Source organism: Podarcis bocagei (assembly GCF_964188305.1).
Source record: "Podarcis bocagei genome assembly, chromosome: 2".
NCBI lineage: Eukaryota > Metazoa > Chordata > Lepidosauria > Squamata > Lacertidae > Podarcis > Podarcis bocagei.
The window spans coordinates 65,515,619-65,541,329 of NC_138126.1; the positions used below are offsets into that span (position 1 = coordinate 65,515,619).

General features: G+C 40.1%; 1 protein-coding gene across 1 annotated transcript in view; it reads left to right on the forward strand.

Moving 5' to 3' along the window:
- CLINT1 (clathrin interactor 1) overlaps nucleotides 1-25,711 on the forward strand; it is a 64,097-nt gene that overhangs the window by 14,208 nt on the left and 24,178 nt on the right. Inside the window, exons 2-6 of the mRNA XM_081184945.1 lie at nucleotides 17,295-17,399; nucleotides 17,956-18,052; nucleotides 19,559-19,667; nucleotides 20,547-20,711; nucleotides 25,200-25,377. Coding sequence (XP_081041071.1) covers nucleotides 17,295-17,399; nucleotides 17,956-18,052; nucleotides 19,559-19,667; nucleotides 20,547-20,711; nucleotides 25,200-25,377 — 654 coding nt within the window. The remainder of the gene's footprint in view (nucleotides 1-17,294; nucleotides 17,400-17,955; nucleotides 18,053-19,558; nucleotides 19,668-20,546; nucleotides 20,712-25,199; nucleotides 25,378-25,711) is intronic.

Consider the following 25,711-nt stretch of genomic DNA (forward strand, 5'->3'; position numbering starts at 1 on the left):
AAAGTGATAACAAGCCTCGTCTGAATACTGTGCCATGATCCCTGCTTATCTCTTGGCTCCTGTATAGCAGAAGTAACACAGCTATGCTGATTTTTCTAGCCATGGAATTGCTGTTTTCCCGTGCAAGGAGAAAAGCAGCAAACTCTGCAGAAAATTGTTATTAAAGTGGGACTGGGCATAGTCAGTTTCAGGAAACCTACCCTTGGGTGCCTTCTGGTGAAATACATCATCATCTGGGAACAGGTGACGTCTGAGGAAAGATCATTAGTTTATGAAAATCTTGATATGGGATTATCAGATAGAAGGATCATAATGCTTGTGGCTGGTTTTAAAATGTTGTGCAAAACACTTAATCAATATACATTCAAGAAGTCGTATCATCTAGTTCTATCAGTCAGACCTTTTTGTGACCCACTAAGCTGAATGCTGCCCTCCTACGATTTCTTGTGATCTGCCAAATCCTGTCCCAGAACAGTGGCAAAACCAGATTTGACAAGGATCTGGCACTCAGAAGTTATGTATTCCTACTGTTAAGTGTTCTGGGAATAACCAAGAAAAAGAGAGATTGAACTCACTGGGTGGTCACGTGGCATTAAGATTGCGTCAGAGCCATGGTTAAACTTTCCTGAACCAGGAAACTGTTAATTCCTTCAAGTCATGTGGCCTTCTGCTGTGTATTGTAAGCAAGGCAGTGCACATGAGTAAGGCATTTAGCCACAGACTCGTTACTAGTCATACCTTTCCAACATACTTTCTGATTTCTAATCAAGGTTGTTTTTCCTTTCAGCAGCTAACTTCTATGCAATCACTGAAGTTGTCTAAATTAAAGCTAAATAGTTTGACTTCTTCATGAAGGCTATTAGCTGAAATTAAAGGGCAGCATGGGTTGTGGAGTTAGTGAAAAGCACTAGCTGTTAAGTTTAGATGAATTGGTATGTGGCAGCATGAGCCTCTTTGTTCACTTTAAGTGAAGATGTTAAAGGGGTAGCATTAATTCTCCCTGGCCCTTTATTGAAGAATAAGCTTCATTATTGAGGTGAGAGAGTAGAATTTTTCATGGTCTGCTTCTCCCTGTAGTTTTTGGTAACTGCATGATGATGGTTTTATGCGGCCAACAGTGAACGCCTCTGAATTGCTTTGTACTGCCTTAACATTTCTTACGTACATCAAGGGGAGAATAAATCCCTCCACTTTTTGCTTGGGGCCCGTTTAAGAAACCAGTCATCTGTTCCAGGCCTCTGGACTTCACGCATTTAATTTGACAGGTGAGAGTAAGAATAGTGGCGATGCTGATAGTAATGGCCTAACAGGACAGCATAAAACCACTGTGGCGGTATGTGTAAGGTGACATTAAAGGCCATCTGCTTGAAGTAATCATTGAAGTAAAGGGAGTCTAGCAACACGCCTTTAACGTGCAGAACCATTTTCAAATTTGCTGTTAAAACCCGGTCTTCTTTATATCTTATATTTTGAGTTTACTAACTCAGAATTGGTAAAATACCAATGCATGTTTCAATTAAATAGACAGTTTGACTTTATTTTCACATGAAACCACTCTACTGAAAGTTAATACTCTTCTTTAATTTCAGAGCCTCCGCCTCCTTTGCTATGGTACTCTGGCTTATTAATATATCACTTGAGTCTTAAGTTTTCCTCCAGCTTTTTTTCAGATTAGTGTGCAGTACTGGTAAATGGTTAACATTTCTTTGTTCATGTTACTTCACGAGTCCTCTGTACATTGGGACTTCCAAAAAACTGAGCGGCCCTAAAACCACATACTACCCTAGAGGGTGTTTCAATATTATGGCTATGTTCTTATGTTCCATCTTACAGCATAAAATATGTTTCACATTGTAGGCAAGGGAGAGATTGACTAGTCGGCGTATTTCTTCATTTGACTAATGAATACATTGGTGAATGAAAGGGAGCATTTAAAAGTGAAACATTCCTTCAAGTTCAACACAAGTTGAAATAACAGCTGGATAAGGAAGAAACTCTAGCAATGCTCCCCAGACATGCTATGCAGGTTATATTTTTTTACTGGTATATATTGATTATATATCATGCTGACAATTATTTCTTCTTCAAGTATCTTCCAAAAAAAGTGATAGCTGTGATCATGTGCAAATGTCTACAAATGCACCCATGAGTTTGCTGCTTCCCCACTTCCTGAAAACATCCCCAAACATCTGAACATGGAATAGTTCTTGAGAGCTTTCCAGAGGACCTGCCTCTTCATCCTTTTGGAGGATGTTGATGTAATGAGGCTAGTTGCTAGTGGATGTATTGTCTGTTACGTTGCTGTAAATGCAAGGACTTTTTATAGTAATGGTTATTATGATTCTGATTTGTTGTACAGAACTGTTGGAGTGATTTCACAATATAGAAGATTACTGTTACAAGAAGTGTACTGAATTTATCTTATCACGCTGATAGTGTATTGACTAGCTAGTGGGTCTAGCTGAAAAGGTTAGATACATGTAGAATTTGGAAACTAGGCAAGCTTGCACTAAAAACAGGCTACCATCTGGTAGGTTATTTTTTCATGAATTTGCTTGGTTGACTGTTGAATGAAAAACATGCCAAGTGAAACTGTCACAAGCTGTCATTCTAGGACTCTTGTGGTTGTTTAAGCATCTAGTGCAACCAGTTTTACAAATGCTATCTGAAAGAGGAGGAGACTTACATTGTTCTGATGATAAGGAGGGTGTTGCCTCCTAAAGAAAACAACTTTGCAAATGCCTATTGATGGAGGCTTGTGTAGCAGGCTTAGTTGTATTTGTAGCTAGTTGAAATAATAAAAGGATTTGGATTGAAATTCATGACTTCCTGAAAATGCAGCCACTGGTATAGTTACTGCAGAGCAAATGTGAACCTGTATCTTACCCTGAACAGCTCATTGCACTGCTTTTTGGTAAGCATTTTATAATACAGAATTTTTACTAACAAATTAAAAATTGCATTATTAATAAGATGTAAGATAAAAATTATGTATTGCCATAGCAGCAAGGTAAGTGCCTTTTTTTGGACAATAAAAAGGGCAAAGTTTATCTCAAAGATCAGAACATACAGTACAGTCGTACCTCGGCTCCCGAATGCCTTGGGAGTAGAACGTTCCATCTCCTGAACAATCAAAAACTGGAAGTGAAACATTCTTTTGGAAACCAAACGTCCAACAGGACTTCTGATTGGCTGCAGGAGCTTCCAGCAGCCAATCAGAACCCGCACTTTGGAAGTCGAACGGTCTTCCAGAACGGATTCTGTTCAACATCCAAGGTACAACTGTATACAAAAGATACCACAAATTGAAGGAAGGGAAGATTATATTGTATATACTTCCAAAACTGATGAACTAAAAACCAGTTTTCTATACTCTAGACATATCTAAGAAATGGAATCCAGGGCAAAGCTTTGCATTTCTGTACTCCTAGTTTCCATGTTTAGAGGAAGAGCTGAATCTGGCTAAAAATAGCAGGCCTGCCCCTTGCTGTGCCTGAGGACATGTCTTCACTGAATATAAAGGCAGGGAGTCAGGTAGAGAATGGGCATTGGGTATCATCTAAAACTGGTCCACTCTCCATCACCTGATGTCCCGTGATGTCAGAGAATTCAAATTTCAACATGGGAACAGGCACAGGCTCATTTTTTATCTTAGTGCTGCACTCTTGACAGTGCTTTGACTGGAGATAAGCCTCTTCTGCCTTTTACCAAGCACTTCTGATCTTAGTGCTGTGGTTAGAGAGAAGAGAAATGCTGTGAACAGACAGAGGCTTATCTTCCTTAGCACTGTGGCACTTAGCACTAAGATTGGAGATAAGAGATCCCTTAGCTCTGATTTTAGCACTTAGTTCTTACATCAGTAATAGATCTCTGTGCTTGACATTGTATAACATCAGGTGATTGAAAGGTGGCTGTAGTTTGCACAAAAATGTCTTGCAGCCCAAATTAAGAGGCCTGGTGGACGTTATTAGTGCCATGGACTGGAGGTTCACATCCCTGGCTTGGAGAATTGCCCGAAACTCTGCATCCTACTCTTTCCTATTAAAAGATGGGTCCTTCACTACTATAGGGACACGGGTGGCACTGTGGTCTAAACCACAGAGTGTAGGGCTTGCCAATCAGAAGGTCGGCAGTTTGAATCCCCATGACAGGGTGAGCTCCCATTGTTCAGTCCCTGCTCCTGCCAACCTAGCAGTTCGAAAGCACATCAAAGTGCAAGTAGATCAATAGGTACCACTCCGGCGGGAAGGTAAACAGTGTTTCCGTGCACTGCTCTGGTTCGCCAGAAGCTGCTTGGTCACGCTGGCCACATGACCTGGATGCTGTCTGTGGACAAACACCAGCTCCCTTGGCCAGTAAAGCGAGATGAGCGCCACAACCCCAGAGTCGTCCGCGACTGGACTTAACCGTCAAGGGTCCCTTTACCTTTACCTAGCTACTATAGGCTGCTTTTACACACCAGAGCCAAAATGGCTACTGAAGAATGAATAAATTTAGGACCAGTCAGCACCCTGGATAGTTCTGATTAAGGATGTGCCGTATCGCCTGCAGTTGCTGGTAGTAGTTGATAGCAGAAGCATTTTCCTTTTTTTGTGTTTCCCTTTTTGGAAACACAGTTGAGTGAAGGTCCCTACTGGCAGAACGGGGCGGAAGGTAATGCTCAGTGATTTCCCCCTTCTTCTTTTGCAGCCCCCACTGTCATTTGCTTTGTTGTTCTGTATGGTTCCCAACCCCCCAAAGCTGATTTTTGGAGGGCACAGGGAGCTGATGGTGAAAAGAGGAGTACAGTGGAACCTCGAGTTGTGGACGTAATCCATCCCGGAGGCACGTCTGCAACTCAAAGCATCCGCATCCAGAAGCGCCACATCTGTGCACATACACGGTGCAATTTAGCGCTTCTGCGCATGCGCAAGTGGTGAAACCCAGAAGTAACCGTTCTGGTACTTCCAGGTTGCTATGGGACGCAACTTGAAAAGACGTAACCTGAAGCGGACGCAACATGAGGTATGACTGTAGGTGAAAATCTAGTCACCCTCCCAGCTCACAACCAGAAGTAGTATCCCATTCGCAGGGACTTAGGATCCATTTCATAGATTCTACTCTGGCAAGCAAATAGCCTGTTACCTTTAATAAAAGCTAGAAGACTTTAATTTTAACCTTGGGGCCCTACAAAAAAGAGCTTACGCTTGCCAATTATAACTCTGCTTTTCATATTTAAAGCAAGTGTTTCAAGCGGTTTGCCATCTCTCTCTCTTACGTTAACAGTCTCTTTGTCCTTAATTAGATTGGAGAGTGGAAAAGCTAAATTACGGTCATCATAATAGTGTAAGAAGCTCTAGTTATTAAGTGTCATTTGGCAAGAATTTCAGTAGTTCTGCTATGTTTGAATGATTAGTTACTACCTAAAAGCAGAAAAATCTCTATTCAAATCACATCTGAAATCACTGCCATCTTCTGTTCTTCTAGCTCCACCCCTCTGCCTTTTATGAGCTCCACCTCCATGTTTGCTGCAGTTACTCTTCCCCTACACATTTCGTGCACTTTGTTTTATTGGAGATGCGAGTGGGCATGCATGTAGCTGTTTCCATAATGGGCAGAGCCAGAAGAATCTGATGGCTCTTGTAGATAAAATTTTAACGTTGATCATGAAAAATATGTTGTTGGTGTATTATGCCAGGATATTAGTATGCAGTTTACAGTATACCTCCCTTGTCTAGAATTGTGCTACCAATTTTTAGAAGTAAAAAAGGAAAATGAAGGGCTGTATATTTAGTAGATGATTGCTCTTGGGTAGTAATTCTCAGTGACACTTTTTTAAATTTCTAAGGCTAGTTTGAGTAGTTATTTTGAAACCAACTGGATGCCTGTTCTGTATACTTGGAGACTTAAAAAGAAGGGGGACTGGATAACAACTCCTGTCAATGGAAAAGCATCTATTCCTACCAACCTTCTCTGGTATTAAGATCAGCAAGAAGAGGCTCTCTTGGTAGTTCTGCCACTGTGGAATTGGTGGCCCAGGAGAGGGGTATAGAAACCTCCAAATGGTGGAACTGCTCTCCTTGGATTGGGGTATTACTTAGGGGGGGGTTGTTGCTTTTATTCTTTTTTTGTATTTTTATTTTGATTCTTATGGTTTATGTGGCAATTCTTCCGTTTGGTTGTGTACTTTGTTGTTTTGTTTATTGTTTTTGACTACTTTTGTTATGTTTGTAGTTATGTAATTATTTATATGGTGTAAGCCACCTTGAGCAAGCTTTAAACTTTGGGAAGGCAGCATACAAAGACTTAAGCAGCTTAATATACTTTGAATATATAAAAATGAAGGCTAGAGAAGTGATAAAACAGGGTTGAGAATAGTGGTGATCCCTAGATATGGAGGTGGGGAAATAATTGATATTCACATGGCAGGATGTTGGAGAATTTCTAGAGCAGACATGCAGACCATGGAAGAGAACTAGCTGCACTTGAGTTTTTAATGGTACTTGTTAAAAATTCATCACTGTTCAGGAAGTTATGTGAGGATTATGCAGCTTGCAAATACTAGGAAAACTACCCTGGAAACAGTGTTAGAAACAGATATGAAAGCTTGGAACTAAATGGCGCCTTAAACCTAGGTTATGGGCATAGAGCTTAGAAACTGCTCTCGCATTAATGAAATTCCCTGTCGCAAAATGCTCCTAGAACAATGGGAGTTTCGAACACTGCCTGGAAACTAACATGGGTGCTAAAAAAAAAATGAAGTCCTGTCTGAAGGGGCAGTCTTTGGTGAATAAGAACATTCACATATAAAAGCCACCCTTTGAAATTTCCGTTCTGGTCAGAAGTGGGAACATAATGGTATTGAAAAATGTCTGATGCTAATGCCTTACTAAAATTTAATCTGGTTAGGAGCCGTACCAGTGCTTTAGGTAAGAAGGATTAATGTATAGTTGATTTCATAAGCACTGAAGTGTTGCAAATATACAATGAAATTCAGCTCTAAATTCCCCATCCACTAGCTCAACAGATTGAGTTAACTTTAAAAGATTGAAGTCAAGTCCTGTGATGCTCAAGGTTTTGGAATTGTTATTTTCTCTCTCTCTCTCTCTCTCTCTCTCTCTCTCTCTCTCTCTCTCTCTCTACCTCCAAAGGCTGGAATTGCTGGTGTTGTGAAGTGATGTCTCCTGTATTTTAATCATTCAGCTAATACTATCCCTCCACAATATTTTTACTTTCATAACTTTACTTGGCATGCTCTGTTACTAGTAATCTGGCAGTAGGGCTTAATCACATGGTCTTGATCTCCTTAGCATAGCTTGGTGTAAGCTCTAATGGAACACTACCAAGGAAGCCCATTACCAGGCATCAAAAGGCCAGTATCCTCATCATTTAAGATTGTCCATTGAACAACATTGTATGAAGATGAGGTACACCTTACTGTACGTTTTTGTGTGGAGCAGCAAACTTTGTAAAAGTGTTCATGCCAGTTTCTTTTTTGTCAAACACTTAAGTGTTTCTGGGTCTCCTACTTTTCTGTAAATATAATGCAATTAGGGTATGGAGTTCAAGACACTTAATGTATAGGGCTTTGTTAGCATTACTAGAAGCGAGACGGGGGTGGGGGGGAGTTGCATTATATCCTCATCCTATAACAGGCACACTACTGTTCAGAGTTACAGATAGATCATACTATTGTTTTATGTTTGCTTGTTTTTGCTAAACATAGTTTTAGCAAGCCCCAATTTTCCTGAATTTCGACATAATGAAGAATTGTGCTTTAATGTTAAGTTTGAGAGTAGACAGCATGGTTTCCCATTCTGTCAGAACCAAGTTGCTAGCTTTAGTCTTGCATTTATCACACAATGATTATCAATGTTGTCTGTACAAATCCAAAATAGAAGATATGATTGTTATCTTCTATACTCTTCTATACACGGAAAGACATAACAGAAGGTCAGCGGGTGGAGCTTCTTTGTGGCTCCTTGGCACTCTCATGGCTAGATGTTTTAAAAGGCTGAATTTCTGTAATCTAATTTGGTTGCAGAATTCAGCTTTCCTCAGTGCATAGGCTTACTTTGGGGTCCTCTCTCACTCTCTCTCCCTCCTTCTCTTTAATTGCTGAGTACACATTGCAAAGGGCACATAGACAGGGTACAGCCTACCTGATCAGAACCCCTTCACTAGGCCAGTAATGTGAAGTGTATGCTTTAAAACCCAGTGTCCCACTTTCTTGCAAGTTACTACAGACTCGGTGTGGGCCCATGGCTATGAAAAGGTTCTGCTGCAATGAATCGCTTAGTCTCTGAGGTGCCACAGGATCTCTTGCTTTTTTTAAAAAAAATTGTTAGTTCACCTGATGCAGAATGCTCCACAAGAGTATGCCTTGAAACATAATTCATGGTGTACTTAAGGTTAAAATGACAAAAACAGTGAATGAGAAGATACAGGCTTGAAAGGCAAAGAATTAAAGGAGCTAAAGTGCTAAAAGGACAAAGTTCACATTCTTGTCCTATGTTCATTCTCTATTCATTGGTGAAAATGACCTACAATGGATAGGAAAGATCAATCTGATGGGATTTTTCCCCTCCGCCAAATAACTTTTAAAACCTTACCAGCAGGAGGCAACTTCCTCCCTTACAATACAGGAAGCGAGCCCTTTGTGGCCTTTAAAGAGCTCTGCCAAAAAAATAATAGCTTTAATCAAAGGGCTATCTAAAAGACCTCACCTTCATATTTAATCTTTCAAACTTCTCTAAACCATTCTGATAAATGTGGAAGCTCTGAGAGACTGGTTTCATAACCTGAACACTCAGCTTGAAAGGGAAGCTCTTCATTAACAACGAAGAGTTTCTAGCGCTGTGGGCTGAGACCAGAATGAAACCTATGATCTCAGTTTTCAGCTGTTCTGAAAGCTTAGAAAGAGGGGTTCTGAATAATGGGCTATCTTGTTTTCTTGGTACTTTTTTTAAATCACAAAAAGTTGTGAGGAGCAGGAAATAGCTTTTATAGTTCCTTCCTCCCCCAAGCCATAACTCAGTTGTAGACATCAGGATGTTTTTCTTGGCTTATCTCTTTCATTTCAGTTTGTCTTGCACATCTGTCACATAAATTATTGAACCTTTACTTCCAAAGATGGAAATAGAAAACATGATTCTTACAGTGCTGGTCTGAAATTGGCATTGTTGGCCAGAAGAGATCATTGTTGGTGTTTTGGTGCTTGTAGAATGGTCTGGTATTTCTTGGCTTCGTAGCAAGCAGATGGAGAAATGTTTCACAGCACGCTTACTAGGAAGCCTTTTTGGAGATTTAGGAATAACATTAAAAATCCAAGTTGCAGGCTTCTCGGTGTTGCTGAAGGGTGAGTTCACACATATGCACTTACTGGGTTTTTATTCCTCTGTACAATTCCTACACAGCAGAAACACAAGGAGAAACTCAGTGGCTGCCGTGTAAACATAAAAGTAAGCCATACTTTGTTTTAACCATGCAAACACACTGTGTCTTGTTTTTCCAGAGTTTGGGTGGTTTTCCAGCTGCTCTTGCCTCATGTCTTTGTAGTTCGACAAGTATCTGGGATGCAGTTGCCAAACGAACAATAGTTAAACAAGACTGCTGGTTTTAGACATAACACCAAACCACAGCAATAGCAAACCATGATTTGTAAGCTAACAACAAAACATGGCTTTGCACGTTCCATAGTTCCATAAACCATAGTCAAGCTAAATCATGGCTAAGCATTAAGTACATACCAGATCATTCTCTGCCTCCCTTTTTTGGCCAGGCTCTGCCCTTTATCTTTTTTCTAATCGTGTTCCTCCTCGTGAGATGTCAAATTTGGAATAGGGGAGAAGCCTGTGGATCTTTCCCATAGTTGTGTTTTGCTTCGGAGTTATTTGGAGGACATCGGCAGCCCCACTACATGTGTGGGGATAAACCCTTTCCCTGCTGACCAGTTCCATACTTAGAGCCGGGATGGTAGTAAGGATTTCTTGTTGCAGCTGGACTACTAAGTCCCTGAGAAACAGCCACTTGAACCTGAAGAAGGGTGATGATCTTCCTTTCAGTAGTGCTGGGTTTCCTTTCCAAAGGGCAATTGAACAGTCATCATAGCATATGGCATTGAAGACTGCTGCTCTAGCGCTTGTCACAATCCCCAGATCAGATCAGCTCACTTCACTAGTGATGCCAGAAAAAGAGAGACATTCCTGGAGCAACCAGGTGCAGGAAGATAAGCTATAAGAGGACTCAGGCCTCTCTCTGATTAAACAGGTTCATGCTTCATACGTGAATGCAGCAGACACATTGATGATGCCCCCATGATGTTATTGTGTCTCAAAGTTAAATTAAAAATCTGAATGCAGATGGAAGACATAGATGTTACTATCCAGTGAAAATGCTTCCGGGCCATGTTTTTCCCCCCTGGTTTTGTTAGTCTTAACATGCACGCACGCGCACACACACACACACACACACTCCTTCATTAACATTATTTAAAAAGAAACGAAGCAGAAATGTATCTGTACATGTATGTGTATCTGCTGTTTTGTGGATATATTTGTTAGGAATGGTTTCTGACACCTTTAATGATTTTATTTGTTGATTTACAGCCTTAACTTGTGTGCATAATCTTTTGGGTGTGAGCTTCCCCGGGAAAGGGCAATGTGAACATCTTAAATTTTTGAGTGACTGGTCAATTTGTTCTTACTCTCTGGCAGAAGTGGTGCCATGGCAATCAGTTCATAAGAGATGGAATACAGCTAAACGACACAACTTTCCTTCTTTGTCAATGTTAATGTTTCTCACATGGTTTGCTGGCCTCTAGTGGCTTATGAACAGTGCTGGGGTTCTTGAGCCCAAGTTTCTCGTGTTACTGATTAAATGCTCTGTTGAAGACATTTCAGGCTCAGCTGGAGAAGCATTACATAAGTTATTTTTATAGCAAATGAAAAAATATTTCTGGAAAACTGCTTATAATAAGACTCTTATTGACAGACACAGCTAATTCAGAAGAACTTGGGTGGGAGGATAGCAACACCATCCATGCATATAAACTAGTCTATGGCTGCGATACACCATCTAAAATCAGGTTTTCTTATCCCTGTAAGAAGGATAAACTTTAAGCCATTAAATGTTTTTAAAAGACTATAGGGATATACCCCTTTTCACCCCATGCAGCTATACATTACACAACCAAAAATAAAAATGTATGTGTCTACATAGAGCAAGGGAGGGTAGATTTCAGGCTTGCTGCATCCACTTTGTTTTTTAATAGAGCAGAGAGATCCACCAACTGGGCCAGGTAGACAACATTACTTAGAATTAAAGAATTCTGTAACATGTTTTATGTACTCAACCTGTTAAAAATGCAATTACTATTTTCTCTTTTTAGTCTTCACCATTTGCAACTCATAGCACAACAAACCGAAAAATACTGAAATATAAGCACACACTTCAACTATAAATGTTGCCTACAATCCAAGGTAGCAAAAGATACTCAAAATATATTCCAGAAGCTGTTAATTCTTCATGCAGCCTTTTTATAAAAAGAATGAAGACTAACAAAAAAACGACTCTATAGTCACTGTGTTCAGTGAGACTTGCTTCTAGACTAGAGACACATGCTTAGGATTACAGCCTCAGTTTCAAGATTTCCACTAGATTTCTGACAGTCATCCTGAGCTAACAGAACAAGATTTGGGGAACATTGTACAAGTTTGGATGTTGCTTGGATGCAATGAGTGTTAACTATATATTTATTTTGCACATGGATGAACAAGATTTGAGCAAATCTGCGACACTTCAGAAGCAATAATTTTTCATTGCAGATGTCATATACTTGTTGCCTATATTTTCCAAGCATGCACAATACCATAATTGCTTTTTTGTATACCTTGGACAATAAAAAGCTTAACTGTAACCCTGCTTCCCACTTCCGCTGCTTGTTTCCCTGACTGATTTAGAGGTTATATTTAAAGAGACAGTGGATTGGATTCAGACAAATTTACCCGATACTCTGCTGAAAGGAGAGGATTTTTACCCAACCCATTCTTAATCTGCATGCTCTCTAAAGATTCCCCAGAGAGAATGGGGATTCTCTGGAACTGTAGGGTAGGTTTGACCTCTGCTGGAGCAAAGTCCTAACACAAATAAAGGGAGCCCTTCTATTAATTGGAGGGCAACTCTGGATAAGTGAGCTTTGTTTGTTTGCTTATATGGAATATTTTTTAAAAACCGCCTTAAGGACACTGTCCTTTAAAGTGATTGGATTGTACAGTATTTGTATTCACATGCGTGTTGAAAGAGGCTTGCCTCAAGTGCACTTCGGCAGTTGAGATCATTCTTTAAAAGAGCCTTCCCTATCCAAATCCTATATGTGGAGTATGCACACACTTTAAGAGAGACTACATACGTGAGTCTTCAGGGGAAGCCCTATTACCCAGAACAGTGTATGCTCGCAGGCTTCATTGTCAAAACTTTCACCTCACAGTGAAAAACATCAGAAAGAACTTTGACCATATACCGGACTCCCATGAGAGGTGGTGGTCTCTCCTCCTTTGGAGGCTTCTCTGCAGATATTGGATGACCCTCAGGTCCCTTCCAACTCTGATTCTATGAAATATTACATAGCCACCCAAGCTGGCAAGAACTAGACATTCCGAGCACATGAATCAAGTGGCTTTGATGGAAAATGTACATGTGACTCTGGGAAACTGGGCTGCCTAGGGCTTCTTCGAGAGGAAGACTGGGATATAAATCCATTAAACAAATAAAATACTCTTACTTTAAATACTGGTGTTTGAGTTAGGTTGGTTACTCCAAATTAGCTACTCTACTTAGCAAGTTTTCAACTAAATAGCAGGGCACTCTTGTTTACCAGAGTTCTGTTCATAAACTTGGCACAAATTATCTTTGTGGTCTTGTCAGCTTTTTCATATATTACACAGAAGCAGGCAAAGGAGATTCAAGAGTAGCATACAAATTCTGGGTAACTAATTTGCCCGCTGCACTTGGTTTTACAGAACCCATTTCATGTAGGTCTCACAAAAGAAGAAGCTGAAAATAAGGATTAAAACTAGTTTAAACTTCTGCTTTCTTTTATAACTACATACCACATTGGTTTTGCCGAAGTAGTAATGGGGTTAGAAATGAGTTTCATCTAGTTTTATTCATGTGGACTTTTTTTTAATGGTTCGTGACAAATATTCTAATTGCTCAGGTTTTAAAATAACAGGCTGGTCCCTGCCAGACAGTGTCTTGGATTATAGCAGGCTTTAAGCATAATGTGCTCAGTCCATTTGTCAATCCAGCTATTGTGTAGTCCATTGCAAAGAATTCTGTCTATGAAGTCCAGCAAGATTCCTTGGAAGAGGCCCAGGATAAACTAACCAGAGAGGCCCTCCCCCCTGGTGTCTGAAAGTGTCCTCAGATATCAAATTTATATCAATCACAGGAAGTCTTGGCAATCAAACCAGTCACTTTCCCCCCTCACATCTGGAAGTAAAAAAAAAAATAGCCGCTCTAAAGGTCACAGGCATCATGGGTAGGGCATGGATTGAGGGCCATAGAAAACATGGGAAAGGAAGAATAAAACTAGATTTCCACCTTTTTTGAAATAGTTATTTTTAAATGACCTGGAACATAGCCAAACTACACAACCTTCCCCCCGCCCCTTGGTTTACGTTTGGTGCTGAATGAAATGCGGCTGAAGATTTTGTTCTGGAATGCTACATCTCTTTTGAGGGGTTATTAGTACTTTTCCCTGTTTTGCTGGGAATAATATTTTTATAGCAGGATGGATTCAGAGATAGAGTGTGCTGCCTTACTTAGTGCTGTTTATAACTAGTAGTTTTAGGTTGTGTGTTGTTCTAACTTCCCCCAATCTGCTCTTTTAACTTCCTCACAGATTGCTTTACTCCTGAACTTTTTAATCACTCCTAACTGAACTGATATGGGTGCCTGTTAATGGCTGTTTGTGGCTTTTCTTTCCTGCATGACTTGCAATCTTGAGCATTTAACCTAGAAAAATGTAGGAAACACTTCATCTTAGTCTTTTCCTCCAGCCCTTCAAACAAGAGCTTGGGGAAGGTTGTAAAAACAGAACCTTTCCCATTTGATCCACAGGTATTCCTTACATTGGACAAAGAAACTAGTGCGCTGAAAGCTATAAAACCTCAGATGCCTGTCTTGAAAACCAGTTCCATATGAATGGAAATTAAAAATAGCATTAGGTTAATATGGGTCTCTACTAAAAGGGGAACACAGAACCATAGCCATGAACTGTGTGTTTTGGTGGGATGATAGTAAAGTGAATAAATAGTTCTAATTGCAGCCATACAGATCTGTTTTGACACACATTCTGGTGCAAATAATGGTTTTCATTTGTTGACTGACTTAATTCAAACATGCAGGTTACCTGTTCTTCAGGCATGAAATAGATAAAATTGAATTTTAGCTTTTGGCTTCAAGGATTTCTGGCTGTTAAAATTATTAAGTTCTCTTAAAAAATCAAGTTCTTTTGCTGCTTATCATTACAATCCAGTCTTACAAAGCATATTAAAATATCAATAAAATTAAACTAAATGATAGTGTCAGGAAATTAGGTCTTAAACATCAGTAGACCAATCCTAATAAAACAGTCCTAGAATAATAACAACAGAGACCACTGCAGTAAAAATATCTCATATTTCTTCCTAGTGTCTGTGTGTTGGGGGGGGGGCGCGTTGGCAGATTTCACTTTGGAATGTTTTCTGTAAACTTGACGCTATCACCAAAGTGAATTGTCTTCACTGTCCTGCAACTATTTTAATCTCTCACAGGAGGAACTCTATCCATTACATTCCTAGCTTATTTTAACATGGGGTATGTGAAGTACTGGCGGAGCAACATACATTTGCTAATCAGTGCAGGGCTGAGAAGCTGTGAAGCCCTTCCTAGGTTAAAAAATGTACTTTGATGCAGGAATAGAAACTTAATAGATAGCTGTTCGCTGCTGCTGCGGTTTAATGATTGCATTTTCCTGCAACTGCCAGGAATTGGACAGCATTTGGTACAATTTGAAGACAAAAAAATTCAAGGGCAATCCCGTGTAAACTACAGTGCAATAGTGTCCCCCATCTATAAAGACATGGATATCTGTAAAAAGTACCTTGTTCTTCTGAAAGGGACTTGACTAGATACTGGGTGTTCCTGAATAAAACTTATTACTGGCCCACAGCCGGCATCAAAGTGGTTCATGAGGATCATAAAAGTGAACTTAGGGGCATTTTCTGCCAGCAAACATAGCTAACGTTAACATATTCATAATCTTTTCCCAGAGCCACTGAATTTGTCCCGCCATCCTGCTTGGATTCACTCTCCATGTTGGCATCTGGTGTGTCAAACACAATTGATATCATCCCCATAGCACCAGGCATCCAGGAGCAGCGATAGTTCCATGAGGATTCCTTGCTACAAACCGGCCCAAACCACGTCTAATGCACACGCTGCATTCTTTTCCCATTTTGGATTTCATTTTAAATTTTGTCCACTGAAAATAGTTTTAAGACTTCACTTAAAACCACAACGAGGTGCCTGCCTACCAGATCCCGAAATAAAAATGGAGCATTAGTATCAAAAGTTGCTGAAAAATCCAGAAATACCAATACCAGGCCCAAAACTAGCCTGAAGCTTTATTAAAATAGATGGAGGAGGGTCTGGAGGTGTGAGCCACAACTTCCTGCTAAATCATAAGTTGAAGAATGGAAAACTTGGCAGGATTGAAAACTTGGAGACTGGCCAATAATTGCTAAGGTCTTCTAGGTATACCCTGTATCAACTGAAATTTCAAGATCAGTAGCAAAAGGTTCTTAAATATAGCTTAGCAATTTCTTTGGACACTGGTGGAAGCTTCATTGAAGCCTCTGCCTCTGGGTGGGAGAATCCATGAAAACTCTCTTCAGCATATTTTTTCATAGCGTAGTATAAATAGCTGTATACTCTGCAGAGTCTCTTTCCCCTTGTCCATCACACGTGTCTATAAAGGGCACATTATATACGAAGAAGCTTAAAGAGGACTAGGGAAAGCGTATTATATACAACACTGCATGCATTCCTGTGTGCAATGTAAATGGAAAAAATATTGCCACTTTCCCAGTAGCAAGGCTATCTGAAAGTACATCTCAGTTTCTTGCCAGTTTTTAGTGTAGAGGAATAAATGTGCTCGTTTCTTCCTTTCCGAGTTGGGTGATGTCTCTTATTTCAGACTCAGCGGCTCCAAAGTGACCCTGATTTTGAAATTCTCATGTGGCAATTCTCTCCCTTTCACTCTCCTAGTTGCCTACTCTGTGCAGCATAATATTTTGTGGGGACAAATCTGCCATCCCATGTGTGTTTGCAAATTTTAAAGGCATATTAATTAGCCATGTTTTTTTTTAAGGATTGATGTGGAAATACAAGAAAAAGAAAAGGCTTAGTATTGGCCATAAGGTACTACATGTAGTTGATACTAAACTATGGGTGGGCAAACTAAGGCCCGGGGACTGGATCCGGCCCAATCGCCTTCTCAATCTGGCCCGCGGGTGGTCCGGGAATCAGCGTGTTTTTACATGAGTAGAATGTGTCCTTTTATTTAAAATGCATCTCTGGGTTATTTGTGGGGTGTAGGAATTCATTCATTTCTCCCCCCCCCCCAAAAAAAAAGTCTGGCCCGCTACAAGGTTTGCTGACCCCTGTACTAAACTTTCATTTTTGGTTCCTGCATTCATTTATTAATCCTTGTAGATGGTATTTAAAACCGTCCTTAGGTGAAGACAGGAGTTTGTATGGATTTTGCCCATGTTGTCCTGCCTTTTTTCAGGCTGTGATACTTGGTGCCTCTACTTCAGTTCTTTTAATTTTGTTGGCAACTGCTACAATATGACCTATTGTTTCGTTTTCACCATAGGGTTGTTTCATTTGATTCAGTTCTAGGTGTGTGGCAAATGGCTGTAGCGTGCATGTGTTTATGTGTACAAGCAAAGTAACAATGGCCAGTCTTCAGTGGTTCGGTTTTACTTTTAATTTGTCCATCAGCCATATTTTATTGGAATGGTTCCAAGTCTAATGCAATCCTTAGTCTCTAAGCTATATTCTGGAAGGCTAATGGAATAGTAAAACCTTCTTAAAGATAGTTAAATGTGTTGCGGTGTCCTCAGGGTAGCTTCTCCACTAAAGATGTTTTCTTTCCCACCCTGTAGAGGTATCTCATTAAGGTACCCACTAGTGTCATTATTAAGTTTTCATGTGTTTCTCAGTTTTGATGCTAATCTTTATGCATGTGTTTAATTCTGTTTTTGCAGCACCAATGTGGTCATGAATTATTCAGAAATCGAGTCTAAGGTTCGAGAAGCAACCAACGATGATCCGTGGGGACCTTCAGGGCAACTCATGGGAGAGATTGCCAAGTAAGTGATAATTTGACTCAGCAGTGAAGGAAGGTACATCTTTATGCAGAAATACATGTAAGAATTGTTCCTGCTTCACCACTTCTGAAGAATAAATGAGATGGAGAGATCAGTATTAATGGTACTTGGAATGATGGCCACAAGCAACTGTTTATTAAAACCTATTTCCACAAAGCACTGTAACTTGTAGGAGATAAGATTTCCTTCGGGTAGGGGTCTAGCAAAGCATTTTTCAGAAATACAAAATTAGGAAGTTGGTGCTGCTTCGTAAATGCTTTCTCAAGAAGGGCAAATGAATGGCATGATGGGCTAAGATAACAAGGAACTTCTAGTTCTTCATTATTTCCGTTGCTGGGGGGGGGGGAGAACTTATCAGCATTGCTAATCTAGTGAGTAATTCTGTATATGAAATACTTCTGTACAAATGTCGGTAGCTCTGTATTTGGGAATGAAGCTCTAATTTAGAGCAAGTCTGCCACCTGCTGTCAAATGCAGGTCCTAGCAGACCTTTCCTGAAAACAGCTAATTCCTCCTTTTGCCTTTCTTTTGTTTTTAGGGCTACCTTTATGTATGAACAGTTTCCAGAACTTATGAACATGCTTTGGACACGAATGCTGAAAGACAACAAAAAGAACTGGCGGAGAGTTTATAAAGTATGTATATAAAATTACTTTTTATGAGCTTCTTCAAGGTTTAATTTTGTTCTAAATATGGCACTTACTTGAATGTTTTAATTTTACAACAGTGCCCTATTGTAATTAACTCAGTTTGTGCTATCATTAACATAATATCCATGCTAAATTTCACAGGTTTCTGGATCCTTTGTGTGCAGTTAGTACAAGCTTGATTTTAATCAAGTTGATTATTCCTGTGTATGTTTTTAGAGGAGAATTCTCTGTTGAAAAACAAGGATTTTCTCTTGGTTTTTCTCTACAAAGACTCTTTAATGAATGCCTTCTAGCAATTTTTATTTTTATTAATGTTTTAAATACTGAATAGAGGATTGTCTGTAATTTGATCTTTTAAAACTGGGAAATAACCCTTTTACTGGCCTACTAGTGAGACCCTCATTTTGATATTTGTCTTGAATGTCTCTTTTGCAACTCAATTTACATTTGAAGCAATCTGGAAATGAACACATACATTTACCAGCAATACATTTCACACATTATACTGGACTCCCCCCAATGCACAACTTTGCTAATTACATTTTATCTTGTAACTAACTGAAGAGAAAGCCAGTTACTTGTTCACCATAAAGTATTTGTTCCCTTGTGTTCTTTCAGCTGCATTTGCAATTAAATTCAGCATATGCATCATGATACATTTTTTCTGTTTCCTATAGTATTGAAAAGAGCCTTAAGACTTAAAATATTGTACACTGTATTTAATTCTCAGGCAAGGTTACCCCCACCCGTAGGTTTTACCTTATAGTAATTGTTTTCCCTGCAGCATAATATAAATTAACTTTTAATGCTATCATACATAGGATTTAACATTCTTATGGATACTGGTTTCAGATCATTGACATTTATAAACATGCATCTATTGGCATCCAAATGACTTATTTATGTATGATTTCAAAATCAAGGGAAAGCCTGGAAATTGCAAGAAGTTCACAAAATTAAAATACTTTTCAACTTTATTTTTGTTTTGAAGTTTGTTTAAATTTACCTGAAAATAGTGAGTTTCATACATCAACACATTTCCTGCAGAAAGCTACATAGATAAATTGCCATAAAAATGCTTTTAAATGGAAAAACACTTGGGAATAAGGCAATTGCAAAAAAAGAGAGACACAAAAGAAAATTGTTTCATTCTGTAGAGTTCAGGGTGTTTTTTTTCTTTCCTCCTCCTTCTTCTTAAATTGCCTTAACCATAATTTCCCCCTCCTGGAGAACATTCTTCAGGCAAATAACTTATGATTTAATGTTCTACATTTTTTGTCTTAGTGAGTAAATGCAGTTTTAAATCTGTACACTGTATTATGAGTGGTTCTTGCTTTAAGGAGCCACAATCTTCAAGGTGGCTTATTTAAATGGGAACAAATCCTGCTTTTGTTTACTAATTTTTGTGCATTTAGGCTTTTCTTTTTATTGCAGTTAAAAATACTGATGGCTTTTGTTCATGCAATAATAAGGTGCTTTGTATTTTTATAGTCTCTGCTGCTCCTATCTTACCTCATAAGGAATGGATCAGAGCGTGTTGTTACAAGTGCCAGAGAACACATTTATGATTTGCGATCCCTGGAAAATTACCACTTTGTAGGTGAGCGATAGAAAAATCTTATAAGCAAATTAAAACAGTAGTTGGAGTTGTCAGTCACCTGAACCAGCTTAGAAGCTTCCCTGCTCTAATTAGAATGTGACTGTTGCCGGTTGTGTGAAGAGTGCAGAATTCAAGACGTGGGACCCTAGAGTATTAATTAGTGAAGACAAGAACTTGCAGAAAAGACTGGCTAATAACAACAGAACCAACACAACATGAGTGTTCGGGTTTATATTAAAATATGCACTAGAGACTGGTCCCCTGTGGTGTGTGTAAAGGAATAGCTTTAATCATATGGGAAGAAAAGGTTAGAGCTCCAAAACATACACATCTGTTTGAAGCTGGGGGTTTTCCCCCTCCCACCAAATAATATTTACAGTGGAAAGGCAGCAAGGCCAGTGTGTGTTCTGAATAAGAAAGAGGCTTAGAGAAGTGAAGCAAATTTTAGTTTGTAGTGCACTCGGCCTGACAGCATTTTTAAAATACAGTTTTGAAGCAAGACAGAAATATAGCAATTAGTATTTTGAAGAAAAACTGCCTTCCCAAAAAGGTTGAGAGAGGAGGTTGCTTTAAATGGGTTAAAATTGGCAGAAGATGTGTTTCTGTTTTTGAATTTTTTTTAACTAATATTTTTAGTAGATCAGTAGCATTTAAGAAGCTTTCTCAGTTGACATTGTTTTCAAATGCTATCCCTTAGATTAAGATGAAATTTTGGTTATAAAAAACTGTACTGTTCACTCATTACAGAGAATTGCTTTGGAATACCATAACCTTAAAATATTTTGTGTTCTTTTTATATCTATTTTTTTTTCAGGGTACTTAATGCTTGAGGTTAACTGCTTCTACTAAATTGCTTCTTTTTTATATACGCTCACACAGATGAGAATGGCAAAGACCAAGGTATAAATATACGTCAGAAGGTGAAAGAAATGGTAGAATTTGCCCAGGACGATGATAGACTTCGTGAAGAGAGGAAAAAGGCAAAGAAAAACAAAGATAAATACATTGGGGTTTCTTCAGACAGTGTTGGAGGATTCAGATACAGTGAGTACAGCACTGTAATCAGTAGTTGGCATATTGCAACGTTAGCTTGGTTTTGTGGATATGCTATAATAAATATATGTTCTTTAAAAAATATATGAGTGCCGTCACCAATCTACATAGGTGTCATTATCTGAAGGAAGTAGACCTGCATATGGCTGAGCAGCGAGGGGAGATTAGCAAATTAAATTAACAGCCTTTCCTTCAGATTGTAGAAGATGGAGAAAAGGGGAAGCAGGACTGCCCTATCAGCTTTACTGAGAGACTAGCTCCTTCCAGCTCCTCTCTATGAACTGTTTGCACCAAAACGGGTCCTTACTGGAACTTTGCAACGTTAAGAAGCAGTGCGTGGGTTTATGTTTTTCCTCCTTTCGCCCAATCTGATTCTTTTTGTGTTGTGTCTTTTTGGATTATCAGCCCAAGGGCAGGGGCTGTCTTGCTTTTATTGCTCTGAAAGCTTTTTCAGTGAGGAGGGAAGTAAAAAAGTTACACACAGAGAGAAGTAACCTTAGTTCATAACATAGAGGAGACGGTAAGTACCTATTTTTCCGTGTACAAGACACCCCTATGTATAAGACGACCCCAATTTTTTTGAACCCAAAATTAAATCAGTATTTTTAGGTTGCCAAAGTTGTTCAGCTTTGGGGGGGCAATAGCACTCAAGGTTGTTGATCGCCCCGCCAAAAAACCGTGTATGAGGCAACCCCCCCATTTTTGAGTCAAAAAATGGAAGGGAAAAATCGTCTTATACACAGAAAAATACAGTATATACTGGAAGAGGTTTGCATTAAGATTCCTTACAAAATCCCTACAGTTGGCAAGATAAGGATAAGCTTATTGGATTCTCTGGCAACGCAGATTGTTTGTATACAAACAGTGATTAGCTTCGGACTCTCCTAACAGTTGCTACTGCTGTCAAGTGTTTTGGACTGCAAACAAAGCTGTCTTCTCCCACCCCACTCTACTCAAGGGACCACTTCTCCATTATGCTCTCCTATGTGGCTCAGATGTCTCTGCGAATAAGACAATTACGTAGGCAAGCTGGCCATGTGGATCTTTCCTATTTGTTGTTGTGACACATATGCACATACACATACTTTGTAGCACATGGGGTTGCACCAGGGGGAATACTTTTTTCAGGGCAAAGTGTGGGGAGGGGGAGTGTAAAAGGGTCTAGAATTATTCAGCGTTGTGTGTGGAACAATATTGATCTCGAAACGGCAGATAATGTTTGTCTAACATTATAAGGCAACACTTTTGAACTAGTTTCCCCTGAGGCCTGATTCTTATATTTACCATTGCAGCATGAGAGCTGCCTCTGTGTGGGCCAGACCCATCTCCAAAAAGCTCATGCTCCAACCACAATGAACCAGAGTGACAGATTATGTTGAAAGTCTTTGGCTGTGGGAAGAAGAACCCATTGGAATCCTTCCTTATCTTGTAAAAACCCAATATAGCATATTTGAATAGAGTATTTGAGTTACAGGTGTCTGTCTGTCTGCTAGCCAGAAGTTGTGGGGATCTCCTCCCTGCAGTGAACTCCATCTCTTACAGAACAACTCGGTCCTTTCAAGGTAGCTGACCTGTAGAAGCTTGCTTATGCATATTCTGGGTTATACAACACATATTGCAATCCCATTTCTCTATAGGACTCTGATGCCATGGTACAGTGGGGGGAAATGCATAGAAATGTAAATGCATAGAAATTTTAGAAATGCATAGAAATTTAAAATCTACAATGGAATGTTTAAACAACAGGAAACCCAAAACGATAATAATAATAAATAATAAATTATTATTTATACCCCGCCCATCTAGCTGGGTTTCCCCAGCCACTCTGGGCGGCTTCCAACCAAATATTAAAAACAATACAGCATCAGACTTTAGAAACTTCCCTAAACAGGGCCGCCTTCAGTTGTCTTTGAGAAGTAAAATAGTTGTTTATTGCCTTGACATCTGCTGGGAGGGCATTCCACAGGGCAGGTGCCACTACCAAGAAGGCCCTCTGCCTAGTTCCCTGTAACCTCACTTATCGCAGTGAGGGAACCGCCAGAAGATCCTCAGCGCTGGACCTCAGTGTCTGGGCTGGATAATGGGATGGAGATGCTCCTTCAGGCGGACAGGACTGAGGCCTTGCACCTGGGATAAATTTGAGCAGAGTAAGGCTGTTCAGCTAGTTGAAAATACAATAATTTCAAATAGCTGGGCAAATAAAACGTCTTAAACTGGAACTATAAAGGATACAGAGGGGGACTGAGACTTGACGTGCCACCTCAGAAGCATCCCTCTCTTTCGTACATGCATAATATCATTCTTCTATAAAGGGAACATAGCTTGGGGATGTCCTGCTGTTGGGCTTTTCTTGGGCATCTGGTTGGCCACTGTGAGAAGAGGATGACAGACTAGATGGGTCACTGGCTTGCGCCAGGAACTTCTTATATTCTACCATGCATAAAGAGGTTTCCCACTTATGTGAATGGCATAGCCTTGCACCTGGGATTCCTAATGTGCTTTGAAGCAGCTGGGTTGTGGCTTGCTCATGTATATAAACTAGAGTGGGGTTTGCATATGTGTTATCAGGGTGAACTCACTGTATGCACCATCACGGTTAGGAGGACGATACTCCTGATTTGAGTGGGTCACACTGTGCAGGATAGTCCTCCTAAGAAGTTAGGTAGGTGGATGTCATGAATCAAATTGGCTCAGATAATGGGAGCATTAACACAGAAGGTGAAACAGAGAATCATAGAGTTGGAAAGGACCGCAAGAGTCATCTAGTCCAACCCCTGCAATGCAGGAATCTTTTTGTCCGGTGTGGGGTTCAAACACACAGCCCTAAGGTTAAGAGTCTCATTCTCTACCGACTGAGATATCTCACTAAGATGCCCAATCTGTATTTACTGTATTTTTCGCACCATAACACGCACCTTGTTTTAGAGGGGGGAGAACAAGAAAAAAAAATCTCCCCCTCTCTGCCCAGCGCCCCTTCAGTGAAGCGGCAGGAGGCGCTGCACAGAGAGGGGGAGAATTTCCCCCCTCTTGTTTTCCCGCTCTAAAACAAGGTGCCGTTTAAGGTGCGTTCAGGCGGCTACCTTGGAAGCCTGGAGAGCGAGAGGGGTCGGTGTGCACTGACCCCTCTCGCTCTCCAGGCTTCAGGTTCCTTTCGACCTGCTCTTTGCGGCTGGTGGGGGGAAGCCCACCACCAGCCCCAAAGAGCAGGTCAGGGAGCAGCAGAGAGGCTGCTGCCATAGTCGCGCGTCACCTCTCCAGCTGGGAGAGGAGCGCAGGGCTATGGCTTCTTTAGCCCCGCACGCGCTCTCCTAGCTGGAGAGGTGGCACTCGGCTAAAGAGGCTCCTGCCATAGCCGCGCGTCACCTCTCCAGCTGGGAGAGGGTCGCGGGGCTATGGCGTCTTCGCTCCATAGGACGCACACACATTTCCCCTTCATTTTTGAAGGGGAAAAAGTGCGTCCTATACAGCAGAAAATACGGTATGTGTCTGTAATATTCCTTTAGAATATTTGGTAGGCTAAGCCTCAGTTTTATTTAGGAATTCGATTAATGCTGGAGGCTTTGTAATTAGATAGTTTTAAAGCTTCAATATATTGGCTCTTATGGTACTTTTTAATAAAATGTGCACACAGAAGATAAATGGAAGATTAAAATTCGTTATGGAATTCATAGAATCATAGAATTTTAGAGTTGGAAAGGGTCCCGAGGGTCATCTAGTCCAGCTCTCTGTGGTGCAGGAATCATGCTAAGCTTTGCAAATGTGCTAGCAGTTTTATTGCTGCACCAGTTGAGACACTGTTTTAAGACAATTGAACAATGCTGCCGTCTCATACTCTTAGTTAGCAGCTAGTTGGGGATACTTGGTTCTCGGCATTGTGAAGCAAATTTTGTTTAGGTGGTAATTTTTTGGTGGCGATACAATGTTGAGAAATTAAAGAGTCCCTAGTAACGCATAAGGGGATAAGATGCTTCATTTTCCTTAATAGATTTAAAGAGCCTTTAAAATTGGTGATTGAGGCTAGACATATTGCCAGCTGTTTTCACACTTGTCTTGCAGGGTTTGGTACAACCTTCTGTATTCATGAGGTTTTGAAACATATACAGTCTCTGAAAGGTTTCCAGTTTTCTACGGCAGGCTGGCTAGAAAACAAATCAGGTTCATTTCTCACAAGTTGCTCATAAAACCAGGGTTCATTTCTTTAGGTGAGGGAAGCCTTTTAGCCTGCTCTTACAATGTCTGGTCTTATTCTGGAGTTCGATGCCTTGCCTTACAATTCGTCAACATCTTTTGAGTACATTTTGGACCAATTAACTGTTGGCATAACATGCTTACTCTTGGTAATAATATTGCTGCAGCATCATGAAAGTTTCTGTTTGCTTTGAAAACTGTTAAAGGTCTGTTGACAAGAATTAGTGGCATTTTTGGTTAAATCTCCCCTCACCCTTTTTAAAAAAATTACTATCTACCTATATTATTTAGATGAAAGATATGATACTGAGCCGAAGTCCAAGTGGGATGAAGAATGGGATAAAAACAAAGGCGGATTTCCATTCAGTGATAAGTTAGGTGAGCTGGGTGATAAAATCGGGAGCACAATTGATGACACCATCAGCAAGTTCCGGAGGAAAGACAGAGAGGATTCTCCAGAAAGATGCAGGTACTTACTTATTTTTACATTGTTTTACATTGTTGCTGTATTGATTGTCCTTTTCATAACCTCTTTTTAGCTTTTGCCAGTTTCTTTCCTGTAATTGTGGGATAAGTTTGAAATCCTGAAAATGTTGGCTTTCATCTTTTAAGCGCTATAGTCCTTATAGCTATGGAAGAATAAGCTGAAAACATATGGGCTGGCTTCCCCGTGTGGTTTAAGCGTCTAAAAAAGGAATGGGTACCAGCGTGTATCAGGCTGTGATTTCTTCACTTAGCATTGTGCCACCTCTTCTTCAGGGCCCCATGCTGTTCTATAAATTAAATTTAAGCACACTCATAGC